Source organism: Symphalangus syndactylus, chromosome 3, assembly GCF_028878055.3.
Source record: "Symphalangus syndactylus isolate Jambi chromosome 3, NHGRI_mSymSyn1-v2.1_pri, whole genome shotgun sequence".
NCBI classification, from domain to species: Eukaryota; Metazoa; Chordata; class Mammalia; order Primates; family Hylobatidae; genus Symphalangus; species Symphalangus syndactylus.
Genome location: NC_072425.2, coordinates 23,936,352 through 23,954,977, shown reverse-complemented (window position 1 = coordinate 23,954,977; position 18,626 = coordinate 23,936,352). Strand labels below are relative to the sequence as shown.

Below are 18,626 nucleotides of genomic sequence, written 5' to 3'. Positions count from 1 at the left end.
TGTAGAAGCTATGCCAATGCCTGGTGCCTTACTGCCAGGTCTTTTGGTTTATCAAGGGAAGTTGGGAATCAGGTTTTTATTTGAAATATCTGGATCCTTAAATGTTGGCATATATCTATGTCTATGTTTATATCCATATCCTTTTTTTTAGTATGGGCCACCAGTTTGCAATTTTTGCATTAAATTTTATTTCCCCACTGGGCGTGGTGGCTCACGCCTGTAATCCCAGCACTTTGGGAGGCCAAGGCGGGTGGATCGCCAGAGGTCAGGAGTTTGAGACCAGCCTGGCCAAATGGTGAAACCCTGTATCTACCAAAAATACAAAAAATGAGCCGGGTGTGGTGGCAGGCACCTATAATCCTGCCTATTTGGGAGGCTGAGGCAGGAGAATTGCTTGAACCCAGGAGGCGGAGGTTGCATTGAGCTGAGGTTGCGCCATTGCACTCCAGCCTGGGCAGCAAGAGCGAAACTCCATCTCAAAAAAAAAAAAAAATTATTTCTCATGCTTGTTTACTTTTAACAAACACCAATTTGTGAAGGACATCAACAATGAGGACTATTTCCAATTACTGCATATTTAAATATACTTTAAAATAATGCAAACAGTAATTAGAAAAATATGTGTCAGCAGTTATATGTGAGCAGCTAATATTAATATAGTATCCAGTTTTTCCAACATGTCTTGTTCTTTGTGAAATTTTCATAAGCCATCAAAGTTACCACCTTTAGAAATCCAGCAGTAGCAAAGGACATGGGGCAAGGAGCTGGGGACCCTAAAGGCCAACTCCAACCTGGCCACAGTCTGCATGTATGACCAGGGCCAGAAGGAACCACCAGCAGACTCCCAGACATGCCTTCCCTCCTACGCTCACTGTACTGCTCTGTGTGCTGTTATCTATGTCTGGAATGTTCTTCCTTTTTCCTCACTTGGCTAACTCATTCTGATTTTTTCAGATTTAACCCACACATCTGGACATATCTGACAAACTCCTTCCATCTTTCAGCCAGGATCAGGAGGGCCCCTCTGTACTTCCATGTACCTATCAAGACTCTTATTTTTCATTATCTGCTTAAATGATAATCTCCCTGCACTACACTGATTGTTTGTGTTTTATTTTTGAATCCTCAGTGCCCAGGATATAGCAGGCATCCCTGCTTAGGACATAGCAGACACTCAATATATGTTTAAGTAGTGAAGAGATAGATTTATAAAATAAAGAGTGGAACAGATGATTTCAATCGTTTCAGCCAATTGTAAAATACTACACAAAGTTCTTCATTTACCTCTATTGGCCTCCCAAGGAAATTCTTGTCTGTCATTTTATAATTATGTAAGGCACCTTTATGCTTGTAAGCAACATCGATGTCCATATTCAAGTGGAGTTGTTTAACCAGGAGTGAATATTCCGTCAGGCCCTCGATGGCATTGATTGTGTCCTGTCAACAATCAGCAAGGCACAAAAATATGTTTAGTTTATTTATATACTCCCTATTTACAAATGCCCTTTTTATGAGAGGGTAGGGCAGCATTGTCTGGAGATGAAACTCCAGCTGACTCAGTAAGACTGGTTAAGAGCCCCATTGTGGAGGTGGAAGAAATGTCTCTCCCTCCTCAATAAAGATAATGCTGTTAGCAGGGACAGGAAGGAAGTGTGGCCTCAGATCTGGGTCCTCTATATATTCTGCAAATGTAACCTCAGGCAAGTCACCATTTGCAGAATTCGTGTGAGTCTTTGCACGATTATCTCTTCCTCATCCTTTAGTCTGAGCTTAAGTATCCCCACAACAAAGCCATAGACTCCCCTTTCCCATTATTCTCTGTTTTAATGTTCCCTTTTTGCCCTTTCTAGCATTCTTCTCAATTTGTAATGCTTTTATTTGTAGTTTATTGTTGGCCTACCCCAGTGCAATGTAAGATTCGTGAGGCAAGTAGGTAATATATTTTTCTTGGTACCTGCTGTGGTTTGAATGTGTCCCCCAAAGTTCATGTGTTGGAAAGCTTGGTCCCCAATGTGGCAGTGTTAGGAGGTGAGGCCTAATGGGAGGTGTTTGAGTCATGGGGGTACCACTTTCATAAATGGATTAATGCTGCTTATTACAGAAGTGAATTTGTTATAAAAGGACAAGTTTATACCCCACTCCCACCAACCCTCCACTCCTCCTTCTCTTTGCCTTTCCACCATGGAATAATGCAACAAGAATGCCTTCACCAGGTGCAGCCCCCTGATCTTGGACTTCCTAGGACCCAGAACCATGAGCTAATAAATTTCTGTCCATTATAAATTATCCAGTGTGTCATTTTTTCTGTTACAGCAACACACAATGGACTAAGGCAATGTCCATTGCATTTAGTAGGTACATAAATATTTGCTGAAGGAATAAATGAATAAACTTTATCTTTATGGACCTCATCTTTCTCATCTATAAAACTGAGAAACATGACTAGATCAGAGATGTTAAACAATGTGGTCATTCCCTCTGCCTATATCTATGGCAGCAAATGCTAATCAATAGGGCACTCTTTTCTGCTAACCCTATAATTGTACCCAAGATAAAACACATTACACAGTCAGTAAATTAATACTGAGGGCCCTCTCTACATCTAAATTATATATGTATATATATAAATGTACACACTCCATCATTATCTAAACATCCAGGCAACAGGGAAGATATTAACATTCAATCTAAACTTTGAATATAAACATATATTATACAACTACATAATAATTAGCTATAATAAAAATACATACTCAAATGAGTTTACATTAAATAGCTAGATAGATTAACATATAATAATCAGTATTTCTATCACTTTTTATTTATTTCATTGTGGAGAAGGAGCATCAGTATTTTGTCTACATGGCAACCACTATTTATTACACAGGATATGATATAATTGATAGGATATGATATAATAACCTTACTAGCCTTTCATGGTGATTTAAAATCATGAAGGAAGTACTGGGCTTAAAGTCAGGAGACAGAAGTTCTGATTCTGGCTCTGCCACGAATTCCCTGAGTAAAACTCCCTGGGCTAATTCCCTCTTCTGTACAATAAGAGTGTTGACACAGATAACCTCTAGGGGTCCTTCAATTCTAGACATTATTCATATCTATTGCATGCTCATTTGGTGGACAAAGTCATGGAGGCCAGATGAGTGTGGTGTGGGAGAAAATAAAAATGTCTACAGGAAGATGAAACAAGACAAAGAAATGTTACCTGGGTTGAATAAAAGCCACCTCCATACCTCTGCTCTTCGGATAGCCATTTGATGATTGGGTTAACATAATTTATGTCTTTCAAGTTCAGACTGGTGAGTAAAGCATAGGCAGTTGTTTCTACCATACGTGCCGTACCAGTGTTAGGTACAGAGCTATCTTTATGTTGAAGATTGTCTTTCCAAAAACGATAAATGGGTGGATTACCTGAACATCAACAAATTACATTCATTAATATGATTAAAAATGTGAATTTGACATAATAATTCTACTAGGTGTATTATGGCCTTCCAGTTTCTAGAAGCTACTTATTTTTCTTGTTAGAGGAACTTCCTGAAGATGACCAATGCAAAACGAGATCCCTTAATATGGTGCTACTTGTCTTTACACATTGAGCATCCCTAATCTGAAAATCTGAAATATGAAATGCCCCCAAAATCTGAAAGTTTTTGAGCTCTGACATGATGCCACAGGTGGGTAATTTCACCCCTGACCTCATGTGATGGGTCATAATCAAAATGCGGTCAAAACTTTGTTTTATGCACAAAATTATTGAAAATACTGTGTAAAATTACTTTCAAGCTGTGTGTAAAGTATATATGAAACATAAATGAATTCCATGTTTAGACTTGAGTCCCATCCCCAATAAATGTCATTATGTATATGTAAATATTCCAAAATCTGAAAAAAATCTGAAATCTGAAATACTTCTGGTCCCAAGCAGTTCAGATAAGGAACACTCAACCTATTTTTTGTTTTTGTGTGTGTGTGTGTTTTGAGACAGGATCTTGCTGGCATCCAGGCTGGAGTGCAGTGGTGTGATTGTAGCTCACTGCAGCCTCAATCTCTTGGGCTCAGTAATTCTCTCACTTCAGCTTCCTGAGTGGCTGGGACTATAGGGGTGTGCCACCATGCCCGGTTATGTTATCCAGCCTGGTCTCAAACTACTGGGCTCAAGCAATCCTCCTACCTTGGCCTCCCAAAGTACTGGGATTACAGGCATAAGCCACTGCACCCGGCCTCAATCTGTATTTTAAAATCGACATAGTACACATGTACTAGGAAGGGGCAGTTTAGTAGAGTGGAAAGTGCAATAAACTGGGAATTAGTAGACCCAGCTTCTAGTCTTTCTTTTGTTGCTAACTTACCATGTCACTTTGGGCAAATTCCTTTAGTTCTGTGTGACTCAATTTCCTAATACCTATAGTATAGATAATACTTTCTTCTATGCAATGAAGCTCAAATGAAATACTAAAGTAAAAGATTTTGTAAACTAGAAAGCACCATGCATATATAAGGGATTATTATTATTATTACTGACACTAAAAAATAAACTGGAGAACCTTTTTCCCTGATAGGAAAATTTACATCCTGGAAATTATGAGATTAACCCTAAAGCCTTAGTTCAGTCTTTCATTTCTTTCCAATTTAAAGCACTCAAGACAATTTCGTACATGCAGCACTTTTCATAAATTAGGCTGTAAATTATATTTGTTATTTAAACCTGTAAACCTCAAATCCTTTTTGGAACAAACTATTTTTTTTAAGAAGTAATGTATATTTGGCAATCACATTTGAAGGTTAGTAAAAATTTTGATGTATATGTTTATAATTCATAACTACATTATTTGCATGACCTTGAAAATGATATTGACCCTTCCTCTCAGAGTCTCAGATTTGCTGTATTTAAAATGAAGAGTTGAGTTTAGGATTTTAAAGAAACCCAACTGGAACAACTCTTGGATTATTAAGTTCCCTTCTAGATCTTAAATTCTATGATTTTATGATCCATATCTCACAATACCCAAGACATTTCTTTCGTGTTATTTTTGAAGTATCATACAAGTGGTTTTGAGGCATATGTTAAAATATAGTAATTTTAAAATGATGGCACAAATCATATTTTGTAGATGGTCATAAACCTCAGTAAGACTTATAAAGCCTTAACTAGAAGAGGACTCCAAAGTGCCCAATTGTTCTAATAATCACTGCTACTCTCTATTTTTTGTCTCTTGACCTATAGGAAGCAGTATCTTTATTCTTCAAAACCAAACACATACTTTTATAGCAAACCTGGTAAAATGGTAAAATATAAGCCAGGTCACGTACTCCTTTGCTCAAAATCCCCCAGTGGCTCCCCTTTTCACTCTCAAAGCTGAAATTAAAGTTCTACGGCTCCTTCTGGTCCCCACAGCACATTGCTGTGGATAAGACATGGGCACTCCTTGCTCTAGGTGGAAGCAGCCCTAAACTAGGGTACGGGGCCGGGGGAGTGGAGCACAGGCTAGATTTCAGCCTCGATTCACTTGATTGCTTAGGTACTTTGTCTACTGCACAACCGTTTACAGAAGCCCTGAAGAGTCTCTCTAATGCCTTAAATGATCTTCCCTTGCTCCCTCACCTTTTCCTTCCCTGATCTCACTTCCTACTCCTCTTCTCATTCCTCTGCAGTCACACTGGCCTCCTTGCCATTCTTGGAGCACCAGGCATGCCCATGCCTCACGGCATTTGCACGTGCTATTCTCCACCAGGTATATCCTTCCAGATAGCCACAGGACTTGCTTCTTCACCTCCTTTCAGCTCTTGACTCAAACACCATCTTCTCAGTGAAACTTAAGCCCAGTCAGCTTGCCTAAAATTACAACGCATCCTCTCACCTTATTTTCTTTCCCTGCTTTATTTTTCTTCATATCAGCCATCACCACCTATTCATAAAGCTTTACTTATTTATCATGTTTGTGTCTCCCCAGTTAGAATTTAAGTTTCATGAAGGCCTGGAAATTGGGGAGCCTGTTTTGTTTATTCCTTTATTCCCAGAGACTGGAATAGTGCCAGGTATACAGGGGGTGTCCAGGGTGTCCATAGGATACTCAATGTATATTTATTGAATAAAGGAATAAATAGAGGACAGGTGTGGTGGCTCATGCCTGTGATCCTAGCACTTTGGAAGGCTGAGGCAGTAGGAGTGCTTGAGCCCAGGCATTTGAGATCATCCGGTGAAACACAGTGAGCCTCGTATCTGCAAAATATAAAAAAAACTAACTGGGTTCAGTGGTGGGCACCTGTAGTCCCAGCTACTTGGGAGGCTGAGGTGGGAGGATCACTTGAGCCCAGGAGATAGAGGCTGCAGTGAGCCATGATCATGCCACTGCACTCCAGCCTGGGTGACAGAGCGAGAACCTGTCTTAAAAAAAAAAAGAATAAATATTTGCTGAATGAATGCATGAATAAATGAATGAATAACAGCACACATTACATCGTATTGTGATGGTTTGTTCCTTGAGGACAGGAATTGCATCTTACTCAAATTTGCATGTCACCATCCACTTCCCAGATTTAGCAGACTTTATGTCTTAGTGAACACTCGATGAATAAATGTACGGAACAAGTTATACCTTTAACCAAAGCTTCTCTCTTCAAAGCTGAAACAATTGAACGAAACTGTGGGTGAGTTTTATCTCCCAGGGAAAGAGCATAGGCAGAAATGGCCAATGTAAAGGTGCTCTGGGCTGGCAGTGTATTTTCAAGCAGAAAGTTGTCAGCTTTAATTAGAGCTGTGTCGATTTTCTGGAAACAAGAGAAGATACTTCAGTTTCTACGTCAAGCAACCACCTATCAATTGATACGAACTACCCTCAGATCCCACTATCCTGGAGCAAGCAATATGGTGATGAAAAGAGGACTGACCTAATGGAAATGGATGGCTTCTCTGTGAAGCAAATCCCTCCGAGAGAGGGAGCAGAGCATAATCTTGGAAGGGACAATGAGGTTGTCCAAATCAGGTTAAGCTTTTTGCCTCTGAATTCTCACTTTCCTTTTAGAGGTTTTGTGCCTTTAGTTTCTGATTACACCATCAGACCTAGCCTCCAGGAAGAAAAGGCACCGAGCATAGACACAACTTTTTTTTTTTTTTTTTGAGACGGAGTCTCCCTCTGTCGCCCAGGCTGGAGTGCAGTGGTGTGGTCTCGGCTCACTGCAAGCTCCGCCTCCCAGGTTCACGCCATTCTCCTGCCTCAGCCTCCGGAGTAGCTGGGAATACAGGCGCCCCGCCACCACGCCCGGCTAATTTTTTTTTTGTATTTTTGGTAGAGACGGGGTTTCACCGTGTTCGCCAGGATGGTCTCAATCTCCTGACCTTGTGATCCGCCCGCCTTGGCCTCCCAAGTGCTGGGATTACAGGCGTGAGCCACCGCACCCGGCCCATAGACACAACTTCTATTGTTCCCTCTCAGCGTAGTTGTAACAGGCACACAGGTTCAAAAGGAGTTACACTTAAAAAAATAAATAAATAAAACAATAAGTAGCAGAAAGAAACCCTAACTGCCAAAGTACTTTTAGATCCTAAGAATGCCTGGGTAAATAGTCCCGATCACTAGTCCTGACACCACCAAAATGGTTGTGTTGGACAAGTAGGCCCGGAGAAAGCCTGCTGCAATGCTGCTAACATCCTGCCTGTCTCCTTCTCTCCCACCTCCACATGCATCTCTCACCCATGTGGCCACTAGGTGCCTGGGAACTAGTCTTCATTGATTATTTTGTCTTGTTAAGCTTTTGAAACAAACTGAAAACAAATGGTTTTGTTTTGTGCTTCCAGTTTTGTAAATCCACTTGAGATTTTCCATCTCAACCTTGGAAATCTTCTATGTTGATTTACTTAGGTGGCTCATCACTTTTCTCCCCTGTTTCCAAGCAAATGTTGTTTGGAAGGATTTGGAGGATACACATTTGCTGTTGCGTATCCTCAGTACTTGCATGATACAGAATGCTTTCACTATAGGGTAACAGTAACATATAAAGCAGGATTTAGCAAAGATAAGACAGAGAAGCTGGGGGCACTGGATCATTCTCCCATCACAGTTCCAGCTATCAGTTTTAGACCCAGCTCTACGATTTATTAACCTGTGACACTGGGCAATTGAATTCACCTTACTTACAGTCCTCAGCTTTCTCAACTGTCGATGAGTAGGTTGGCCTAGGTGGTCTCTAATATCTATCATTGTTCTGAAATCTTTCAATTCTGGAGTTTAAGTTATTTTCAAGTTATTGGAAAGAAGGAAAAGAAGCCTTTGAAACAAAAGGTCTTCTGATTGGTGGCCCCTCCAGTATATAGTACAGAAATAGATGATGGGTGTGAGAGAAAGAAAACTCTTACTTACCACCAGAGGGCATATATCGAAAGCCTTTCTAATTCCGATCACAGTAAAGGCTGTAAGATATAAGCTGTTCTCCCGGGCTTCAACAGGCAAGGTACCCTAAAAAGAAGCAATGTTTTAAAAGGGGAGTGAAATTGTGTCTTTAAAGTGAAATGACCTGATTCTACTCTGCTTTTTTTTTTGGAGCTGGAGTCTCACTCTGTCACCCAAGCTGGAGTGCAATGGCGTGATCTTGGCTCACTGCAACCTCTGCCTCCCAGGTTCAAGCCATCCTCCGGCCTCAGCCTTCTGAGTAGCTGGTACTACAGGCGCGCACCACCACGCACGGCTAATTTTTGTATTTTTAGTAGAGACGGGGTTTCACCATATTGATCAGGCTGGTTTTGAACTCCTGACCTCATGATCCGCCCACCTTGGCCTCCCAAAGTGCTGGAATTACAGGCGTGAGCCACTGCACCTGGCCTCTACTCTGTGTTTTAAGCCTTATCTCCCACTCTTTCCCTTCCTGCTTCCCATTTCTCAATAAGCTCTGGGTCTATCTCGCTTGAGTGCTTTCACTTGCCCATCTCCCTCCACCCCGTTAAACGAGAGGTCTAAGATATCACTTCTCTGATCTCTAGTGAACGGTCTGAAGATCGCTTCACTTCAGATATTATGGGAAAGACCTTTGTATTTTTTGCTTGTTCACAAAAGGAATTTCTTGCAGAATTACATTTTTTTCCTTCTTCTTCTTCATCCTCCCATAATCGGATGAGAATAAAACTCAAACTGTAAATAAAACTATTGCTAATTTGTGCATTTGGTTTCCTTACCTGTAATTTTATTGGTTGATACTGTGAATTTTCCTGGAAAGATCCATTATCTAATTGATAATTCTCAACCAGCCACAATAAAGAATTACAAATTGAATTTTGGTTCTGCTCTACATATTTATTTACTTGTCCAAGTACTCTTAAAGCAAAAGCTGTTAACCTTTAAGACAAAATCAAATAAATAAATATTTAGAATGCTGAATCCCTTTTGGCTTTCAATTAGTTTATACAACTTTATTTTTTAAAAGAAAATAACATTTTAAAACATACAATTCCAAAGTAAGTCACCATTTTACAAAGGAAGGGAAGATTTTTGGAATACCTCCAAAATATTTGGTAAGCAAATGTGAACAGCACATCTTCTGTGATTACAACATTGTTAGCTAGCACACAAGCTAAAAATTGATTCCTGATGATAAGAGTTACATTCTAAAGTTGAAGATAACAGAGATAAAATAAATAGTTTTGAGTCAAGGCATTGACCTATGAACATGAGACATGAAAGAGTAAATCATAAAATTCTAGATGGTAAAATTTGTGCATGCCATGGAATCTAAATTCCTATCTGAGGCCCCAAGTCCCCTTTCCCAATGTCCCTGGAGTGTTTATCGCACTTGTCCTCGAGTGCTGCCATTGACACAGAACTTACTACCCCACAGGAAATTTTAATGATCATTATTACTTAGTCAAAAAGCAATTTCAAGTCTCTACTAATACCCATCAAAGAGTATCAGAGAGGATTGGGTTCAGCCCCCCATAACATTTCTTCACTCTCTCAGTCGCCCAGGAGACCCCACTCCCCAGGTCCTCAAATATCTGAGACTCAGACCACTTGACTTGCTCTCCCACTTCCCCCACTTAAAAAATTTGTGTTTCCTTTTCATTTTCATTTTTAAAATGTATTTTAAGCATCTTTTTTAAAGAGGTAAAACCCTTACATGATTCAAAAATCCAAAAGTGAAGCCTGGGCGTCATAGTGAGACATGGTCTCTACAAAATATGCAAACATTAGCCAGACGTGGTGGCATGCACCTATAGACTCAGCTACTTGGGAGGCTGAGGTGGGAGAATTGCTTGAGCCCAGGAGGTAGAGGCTGCAGTAAGCTGAGATCCTGCCACTGCATCCAGCCTGACTGACAGAACTTTAAAAAAAAAAAATCCATAAGCACAAAGGGATATATAATGAAAAGTCTCCTTCTAGCAGTCCCTGTCCCCCTCCACCTCCCAACAGAAGATGACCATTGTTTCTTGTGCATTCTTCCAAATAGTAGATACAAGATATAGCCTTCCCATCTACCTTTCCATCCCAACCACACCAAAATAGTGGGAGAATGTTTACATTATCCTGTACTTGGCTTTTTTTCCATTTAGTAATATGCCTTATAGATCTATATTAATACATAATGTTTCTTTGTTCTTTTACAAGTGATTTTATACATTAAATTATAGTATTTTGGTACAGATGCACCAAAGCTATTTAAGCCATTTTCCTTTCTGTAGACATTTAGGTTGTTCTCAGTCTTTGCTCTAATTGATTTACTTAAAAAAAAATTTTTTTATATTAATTGGAATTTGCCCCTCCAGAACTAGGTGCCTTTTCCTAATTCTTTCTCTAGAAATATCAGAAATTTATTTTCTATTCTATTGACTTTTAGGGGTAAGAATTGAGAGCTCCTCTCTTTTTAATCCTCCCACACTGCTCTCAAGGAGGAGAAATACTTCTATGGATTGCTCAGGTTCAAGGACACTCACGTTTTCAAAGATTGGCCCACATTTTATACTGGGTCTCTCTTTGGATTTTGGCTTTTGGAAGTCTCTCTTCTTTTAGCAGGCTAGAAAGGCATATGAGTGCAGTTATACGGCCAGGCTGCCTCTCCACTTATCTATACAGCCAGGCTGCTTCTCCACTTACCTATAAGGCCAGGCTGCCTCTCCACTTATCTATTTGGCCCATGATGTACCCTCCCCGTGCTTTAGTTACATCTTTGAAAAAAGGCAATGGCAATAAATAGAAACAATGGACTCATCCTTTGGGATCAATTATAAAGATTAAATATATGAACATAGTTAAAATAGTTCTAGATTATAGAAAGTATTCAATAGGTATAAGCTCTTACTTCCTTTTTTTTTTTTTTTTTTTTTTCAGACGGACTTTCGCTTTGTTGCCCAGGCTGGAGTGCAATGGCACAATCTTGGCTCACTACAGCTTCCGCCTCCCAGGTTCAAGTGATTCTCCTGCTTCAGCCTCCTGAGTAGGTGGGACTACAGGTACGTGCCACCACGCCAAGCTAATTTTTGTATTTTTAGTAGAGACAGGGTTTCACCATGTTGGCCAGGCTGGTCTCAAACTCCTGACCTCAGGTGATCCACCCGCCTCAGCCTCCCAAAGTGCTGGGATTACAGGTGTGAGCCACTGCACCTGGTTTTTATAAGCTCTTACTCCTATCTCTCTTTCTCTTTGGTACTCTTGGGTGTCTCATCCCTGGTGTCATTAAGGAGTGACAGTCTAGACAGCACTTCCCTAAAGGTAAAGCAAATACAACTCGCTCCAGCTTTTTGCATTCTACTCTTCCCACTGACCTGTCCCTTGGAGACTGCCCTGAAATTCAAATTTTAAGTGTGACTTGGAGGAAAAAAAGAAGTAGGCTACTTGATTTGCTTTTGTTCCAGACCCTAGGCTACCTCTACAAGTGCTTAATATGGTCTAGTTTAGTTCCTCATGTTTTACAGTAGGGTCTGGGACTAAAAATTTAGAGTAGAAAAGAATTTTTTTAGTCACCTTGAAGAGAAATCTGGCAAAATCTGATGAAACTGTAAATATGCATTCCTTATGTTCCAGCAATTCTATCTCCTGGGATATACCCTAGAGAAACTCTCACACATGTGCACAAAGAGACATGTGAAGATGTTCATTATCACATTGTTTGTAATATTAAAATTTGGAAATGGTTGTCCATCAAGATAGGAATAGATAAAGAATATATACTATGTGATATATTTGTAAAATAAAATACTGCATGGCAATGAAAAGGAGTGAGCTATATTTACCTATACTACTAGATCTAAAATAACTAAAAAGTATTAAAAGAAAAAGGTAAGTTACAGAATGATAGGTACAGTATGATACTAATTATAATCATTTAGAAATACAAAAAGGGACTGTAAACCCATCACTTCATTTTGGAAGCAAATAACCATTCTTTCTTTTACAATGCTTAACTTTCTTAAACAGTCCTTGCTTAAGAATTCCAGGAACTAGCCATGAGATAAAAATCAAGGTTGCGAAATGTCCCCTGGAGAAGAAAAATACTGAGCAGTTAATCTACAAACCTGTTCCAGTCTAGCTGACCACTAGATGGCCCATTACTCAAGATAATAATCAGAACAAGACATGCTGACCTGTACGTAGCTAACTCTTTTTTTTTTTTTTTTTTGAGACAGAGTCTCGCTCTGTCGCCCAGGCCGGAGTGCAGTGGTGCGATCTCGGCTCACTGCAAGCTCCGCCTCCCGGGTTCACGCCATTCTCCTGCCTCAGCCTCTCCGAGTAGCTCGGACTACAGGCACCCGCCACTATGCCCGGCTAATTTTTTTGTATTTTTAGTAGAGACGGGGTTTCACTGTGGTCTCGATCTCCTGACCTCGTGATCCACCCGCCTCGGCCTCCCAAAGTGCTGGGATTACAAGCGTGAGCCACCGCGCCCGGCCTACGTAGCTAACTCTTGCACATAGTTTTCCAAGCCCCTTCCTCTTTAAAATCCCTCTGGCCCGCCTAGGGCATTTGGGATAGTTTCATGACTGTAGTCTGCCATCTCCTTGGGTTGCTGGCTCCTGAATTAACCTGCTTTTCCTCCCACCAACCCTAGCCTCTTGAGTTTGGCATTTGAGCAGTGAGCAGCCAAACTGGAGTTAAGTTACATCTATATGATTTCATGTATATATATATTATATAAAATATTAAAAATGTTCTGGAAAGATGCATAAACTCATGATAGTGAATGCCCTTGGGGGAAAGAAACAGAAATAAGATGGAGGCTTGTAGTTAAAGAGAAACTTCAATATCCACAATGTTCTTTTTCAAGAAAAAAAAAAAAAAAGACAAATACAAAAAATGTTCATCGTCATCAATTTTGGGTTTTGCTAATATGAATGATATTTGCACTTTAAAAAATCTGCTTTGTATTTCTCAAGAAAAGTTTGAGGGTATTTAGGTACTGGACATTTTCTTCTATGTCTATTCTTTCTTTCTAGGAACTCATGGAGTTGGGTCTGTTTCAGTCTTGCCCCAAACTCTTGAAGGGCTCTGAGTGTTTATTGAGAGGCTGTTGCACCTTCCTGTGGGGCTTTCTGCTCTCCAGGCATCTATTTCCCAGGTCCCGCTGTGTCAGTTTCCAGTCTTCATTGACACTCACTCCCACTCCTGCATCCTGGGTTATCCTCTGGTTGGTGTTCTGCAGGGGTCTATGAGCCTTTTATTTATTTTTTTATATTTTTATTGTTTTATTAAAGACAGGGTCTCCCTATGTTACCCAGGCTGGTCTTGAACTCCTGTGCTCAAGTCATCCTCCTGCTTCAGCCTCCCAAAATGATAGGATTATAGGTGTGAGCCACTGCACCTGGCCCTGTGTGTCTTTTAAAGTGTGTCACCTACACATGGTCAGACCTAATTCTAAGGTATAATCTATGGAACTTGGTAGCTGATCAGAGATAAAGCCAAAAGGAAAGGAAGGAATCAAAAACCAACTGATGATTCTGACTTGATCAATGGGGGACAAAGGGCAGGGTATTGTTGTGCACTGAGTAAAGGAACAGAGAAGTGTACCTGAGGAAGAAAATAATGAATTTGGCACATATTGTGCTTGAAGGACCTTTGGCTCCCAGAAACCTAGAAATGTGGATCTAGGACATTTCCTAACTTCTTAGGAAAGAAGTTAGGCCTTGAGACATTGATTAGGGGGCCATTGGCCTAGATGTTATGGAAGTCATGGGCAAAAATGAGATCGTACCAGGAGAGATTACAGAAAATAAGAGGGCCAAAGATAAAATTCTGGGAGATCTCAATAGCTAAAGAAAAAAATTGGCAAGGCATGGTGGCTCATGCCTGTAATCCCAGCACTTTGGGAGGCCGAGGTGGGTGGATCACGAGATCAGGAGATGGAGACCATCCTGGCCAACACGGTGAAACCCCACCTCTACTAAAAATACAAAAATTAGCAGGTGTGGTGGTGCGCGCCTGTAATCCCAGCACTCAGGAGGCTGAGACAGGAGAATTGCTTGAACCTGGGAGGCCGAGGTTGCAGTGAGCCGAGATCGTGCCATTGCACTCCAGCCTGGGGACAGAGCAAGACTCCGTCTCAAAAAAAAAAAAGAAAAAAGAAAATAGAAAAAAATCTAAAAGTATTCTAGGTTGTAAACTCCTTAAATATGTTTCATATAGAACCTACAAAGCAGCTGGCACACTGTTTTTATTAAATATTTTGTCATAGCACGATTTTTGTTTTGTTTTGTTTTGTTTTTTGAGACAGTCTCACTCTGTCACCCGGGCTGGAGTGCAGTAGTGTGATCTCGGCTCACTGTAACCCTCGCCTCCTGGGTTTAAGTGATTCTCCTGCCTCAGCCTTCTGAGTAGCTGGGACTACAGACATGTGCCACTACACCCAGCTAATTTTTGTATTTTTAGTAGAGACGGGGTTTCACCATGTTGGCCAGGATGGTCTCGATGTCTTGACCTCATGATCCGCCCACCTTGGCCTCCCAAAGTGCTGGGATTAGAGGCGTGAGCCACCACACCTAGCCAGTATTTTTTGAAAATAGACTGCCATATGAACTCTTAATTAATTCAGACTATCTTTCCCTCAAATCATCAGAATTTTGGAAGTTATGTTTCATTGAATAAATACTTATTGAGTGAGCATCTACCAGTGCCAGGTAGGTACCAGGCACTAGGGATACTTAGGACTTCCCACATGGAGATTACATTCCAGTGGGGGAGATACAAAATAGTGGAATAAGCAAGAACATTAGTAATCACGCTGAGGAGAAAAGAAATGATATGAGGTGTTGGGAGGGGAGTGGATTGCAATTTTAGACATTATGATATAGCAGAGGCCTCCCTGAGGTGACATTTGGTAAAGACCTGAGGGAAATATGACAGCCAGTCATGCTGATACCTAAGGAGGAGTATTCCAGACTGAGAAAACAGTGCAAAGGCCCTGAGGTGGAAGCATGCCTGGTGTGTTTGAGGAAGGTTAGTGGAGCTGAATTGGAGGGAAAGAGAGTATAGGAGATAAAGTAGGAGACATGAGGTGGAGCCAGATCATATAGAGCTTTGTAAATCACAATAAAAATTTTGGTTTTTACTCTGGGTAAGATGGGAAGCTCCTAAATGGTTTTGAGTGGCATGATCTAACATATGTTTTAACAGGGTCACTTCAGTTGCTGTGTTGAGTATATACTGAAGAGGATCAACGGCTGAACCCAGAAGACTAAGAGAGACTAGTGCAAGAATCCAGGTGGGAGAGGAAGGTGTCTTGGAACAGGATAGTGTGGTGGAGGCGGTGAGAGGTAGTCAAATTCAGGATATATTCTGAATCCATATCTGCTGGATCAGATGTGAATTGTAAGAGAAAGAGAGGAGTGAAGGATGACGAGGCTTTTAGCCTGAGCAACTGGAGGAATGGAGTTTCCATTATGGTTATTATTCTTTAGTTAATTAACCACTATATGAAAATGCAACTCAAAATCTTCTACTTACCAAGTGCTAGCACTTCCACCCTTCCACACGCTGTAAGAGTAGTCAGCATTTCTGTAGGACATAATGCTCAACATCCCTAAGAGGCACAAGAAAAAGAACACGGTGCTTCACAGACCTCCGTTTCTACTCAAAGAATGCTTTATCAGCCCCTGAGAATGGTAAGCTTCCTTTGGTGCTGGGCAGCAAGCATATGCTCTGTGGCCAGCATTGAACTTCTCAAAGGAAGTATATGAATTGCTCGAATTGGGAATCACCAAGTACAACATTCTGATCTCATTCAAAAAGGAAGGAAGTGTTCTGTAGTTTGGAATGCAGGTGCCTTGGCTCTCATCCAGGCATTTTGGTAAGTTGAGCCAAAATGCTACAGAAATAATATTTATTTATATAGTGGAGTCCATCTCATGATTTTTTTGCTAAAATTCTCTTATAAAGTTTTCTATAATTCACAACTTAAATATTAGTTTAATAAAAATATTAGTTTAAAATCACCCAATTTTTATGCGAAAAACATTTTTTTACCTTCTTTTAATTTTTTCTTCAGTTTCTGCTTTTCAATTAATGGGTCAGAATGAAAAATGTTCCAATGATTTCCTGTTTCCAGGTAGTGAAAAACATAGAATACTGGGACAACACTCATCAGCTCCGCCTCTGCACTCCCTTTGGGGAGGTGGGTTAGGATATTGATGCCTTCCTGACTTAGAACTGCAGACAAGATCTCACCTACAAGCAGTCCTGAAACAAAAAAGATCAAAGTAGACACATTGCTTTTTATTAACTTCTAACAGTATGTTCTCAAGAGAGAAGAACAACCATCTAGAGATGGTTCTTCCCTTTTCATCTAGGCAGTTGACTTACTTCTCAGAAATGGGGTGAGAAAAAAAGATCTGGTTAGGAACACGAATTTGAAAGAAACAAAAAAAAAGACTTTAAAAATCACTAAAATATGGTGGTAGGTAATGTAATACAGTGGACTGATTGCTGCAAGAGAACATGGCAAATTAGTTGTCATTCAACCTGATAGCTTTAGACATTATAAACCATATTTACCAATCCCTCCCAGGAAGCAAAGCAAAGAGCCTGAACAGGGAGTGCTGACATGACTCTGTCTATAACTCACTGTGCAACCTTGGACATGCCACTTTCTTTTATATCCAACAACAGGGTTGCACATGATCAAAAAGATCCTTTCCAGTACTAACATTTTGTGATTCTAGGGTTTTATCTGACATAAAATGTAGTCAGGACATTCTATCATTCGGTAATATGTTATTGAATTGTAAAGCCTGGAGACTAGGGAAAACCTAGTCATTTGTGCAAATATGACTGCTGCAAATGTATCCCAGGGGAGGAGAACCCCTGCTATGGTTTGAATGTATATGTCTCTCCAAAATTCATACACTGAAGCCTAATCACCAAGGTGATAGTATTAGAAGGTGGGGCTTTTTGAGAGGTGATTAGGTTATGATGGCTCCACTGTAATGAGTGGGATTAATAATCTTATAGATGAAGTGTGAGGAAGTTGTTCACCCCTTTTTGCCCTTTTGCCTTTCCACTTTCTGCCACAGGAGGATACAGCAACATATGTCCTCATGGAAACAGACAGCAGCCCTTGCCAAACACCCAATCTCTTGGTGCCTTGATCTTGGACTTCCCAGCCTCCAGAACTGTGAGAAATAAATTTGGATTATTTATAAATTTTGTTATTTTGTTATGGCAGCATAAATGGACTAAGACAACCCCTCTGGGACCAGTACTTCAGCAGAGCAGTGCTGTTCTCTCTAGGCCATGTGCAGGCCATAGGCCTTCTCTTGAGCAGGACTGGCCACTAAGACCATGGAAAGTTCTTTAAGTCTAGAAGCAACTGGACCCCCATTTTAGAGACATCTTTGAGCCAATGACAGTCCCTACCCTCCATTAGAGGAGAATGAATCTCCATGTAAATCAGGCAGTTGGAAGAAGATAGTGGGAAAAGTGATCAAAGGTTTGAAAGTGGGGATGGGTAGGGGTAGAGCACTCCTAAAGGTAGATTTGTGTGTACTACTGAACACGGAAGTGGAGAAACAGAATAATCATGAGGATGTTTGATTTTTGTTTGAAGCTCCAAGTGAAATGAGAAATAAAAATGGCATTTGTTAATTTACCTTTTACACTCAAAATCCTTTTGATTTCTGTTTTGGGGACCAAATCTAATGGTATCCTGTATGGGAACTCCTTTCGTCTGCTAATGGTACCTGTAATTTAGAAAATTTGGATTTATACAGAGTTTCCAGGGGAAGACTATTTGCAGATTATTTATAATGTATCTACTTTCAAAGAATATTTCAAAATAAAAGACTTATAATTAGACTATTAAAATTTTAAAAGAAAGTTAAAAATCATCAAGGATTTTAATCAAACCTTAGGCTTGTATAATCTTATTAAAGAAAGCATTAAATTTGGCTGTAAGCTTCCTGGTCATTATAAGATGTGAAATAAATAGGTTATATAAATCTTATCCACCAGCAAAATATAGCATGCCAGCTTGCCCAAAGAGAGAAAATTGTTCCTGGAACTGAAAGCTAAGAATAACTAACATGTAATTTCTTAATCAACTATATATTGAACATTAGCTCCACAGGGAAGTATGATCTGAAATTCTTTCCACCTTCCCTTCCCAATCTAGTTTTGATACTTTTTAATCTATGAGCA

General features: G+C 40.2%; 1 protein-coding gene across 2 annotated transcripts in view; it reads right to left on the bottom strand.

Annotated features, from left to right (window-relative positions):
• Positions 1 to 18,626, bottom strand: part of C5 (complement C5) — a 129,274-nt gene that overhangs the window by 21,198 nt on the left and 89,450 nt on the right. For both annotated transcript variants that reach the window (XM_055271249.2, XM_055271250.2), the window contains exons 23-30: positions 18,080 to 18,169; positions 16,458 to 16,670; positions 15,939 to 16,014; positions 9,188 to 9,347; positions 8,379 to 8,474; positions 6,618 to 6,789; positions 3,224 to 3,429; positions 1,285 to 1,437 (exon numbers count right to left, since the gene is read on the bottom strand). In XM_055271249.2, the coding sequence (XP_055127224.1) occupies positions 1,285 to 1,437; positions 3,224 to 3,429; positions 6,618 to 6,789; positions 8,379 to 8,474; positions 9,188 to 9,347; positions 15,939 to 16,014; positions 16,458 to 16,670; positions 18,080 to 18,169 (1,166 nt within the window). The remainder of the gene's footprint in view (positions 1 to 1,284; positions 1,438 to 3,223; positions 3,430 to 6,617; positions 6,790 to 8,378; positions 8,475 to 9,187; positions 9,348 to 15,938; positions 16,015 to 16,457; positions 16,671 to 18,079; positions 18,170 to 18,626) is intronic.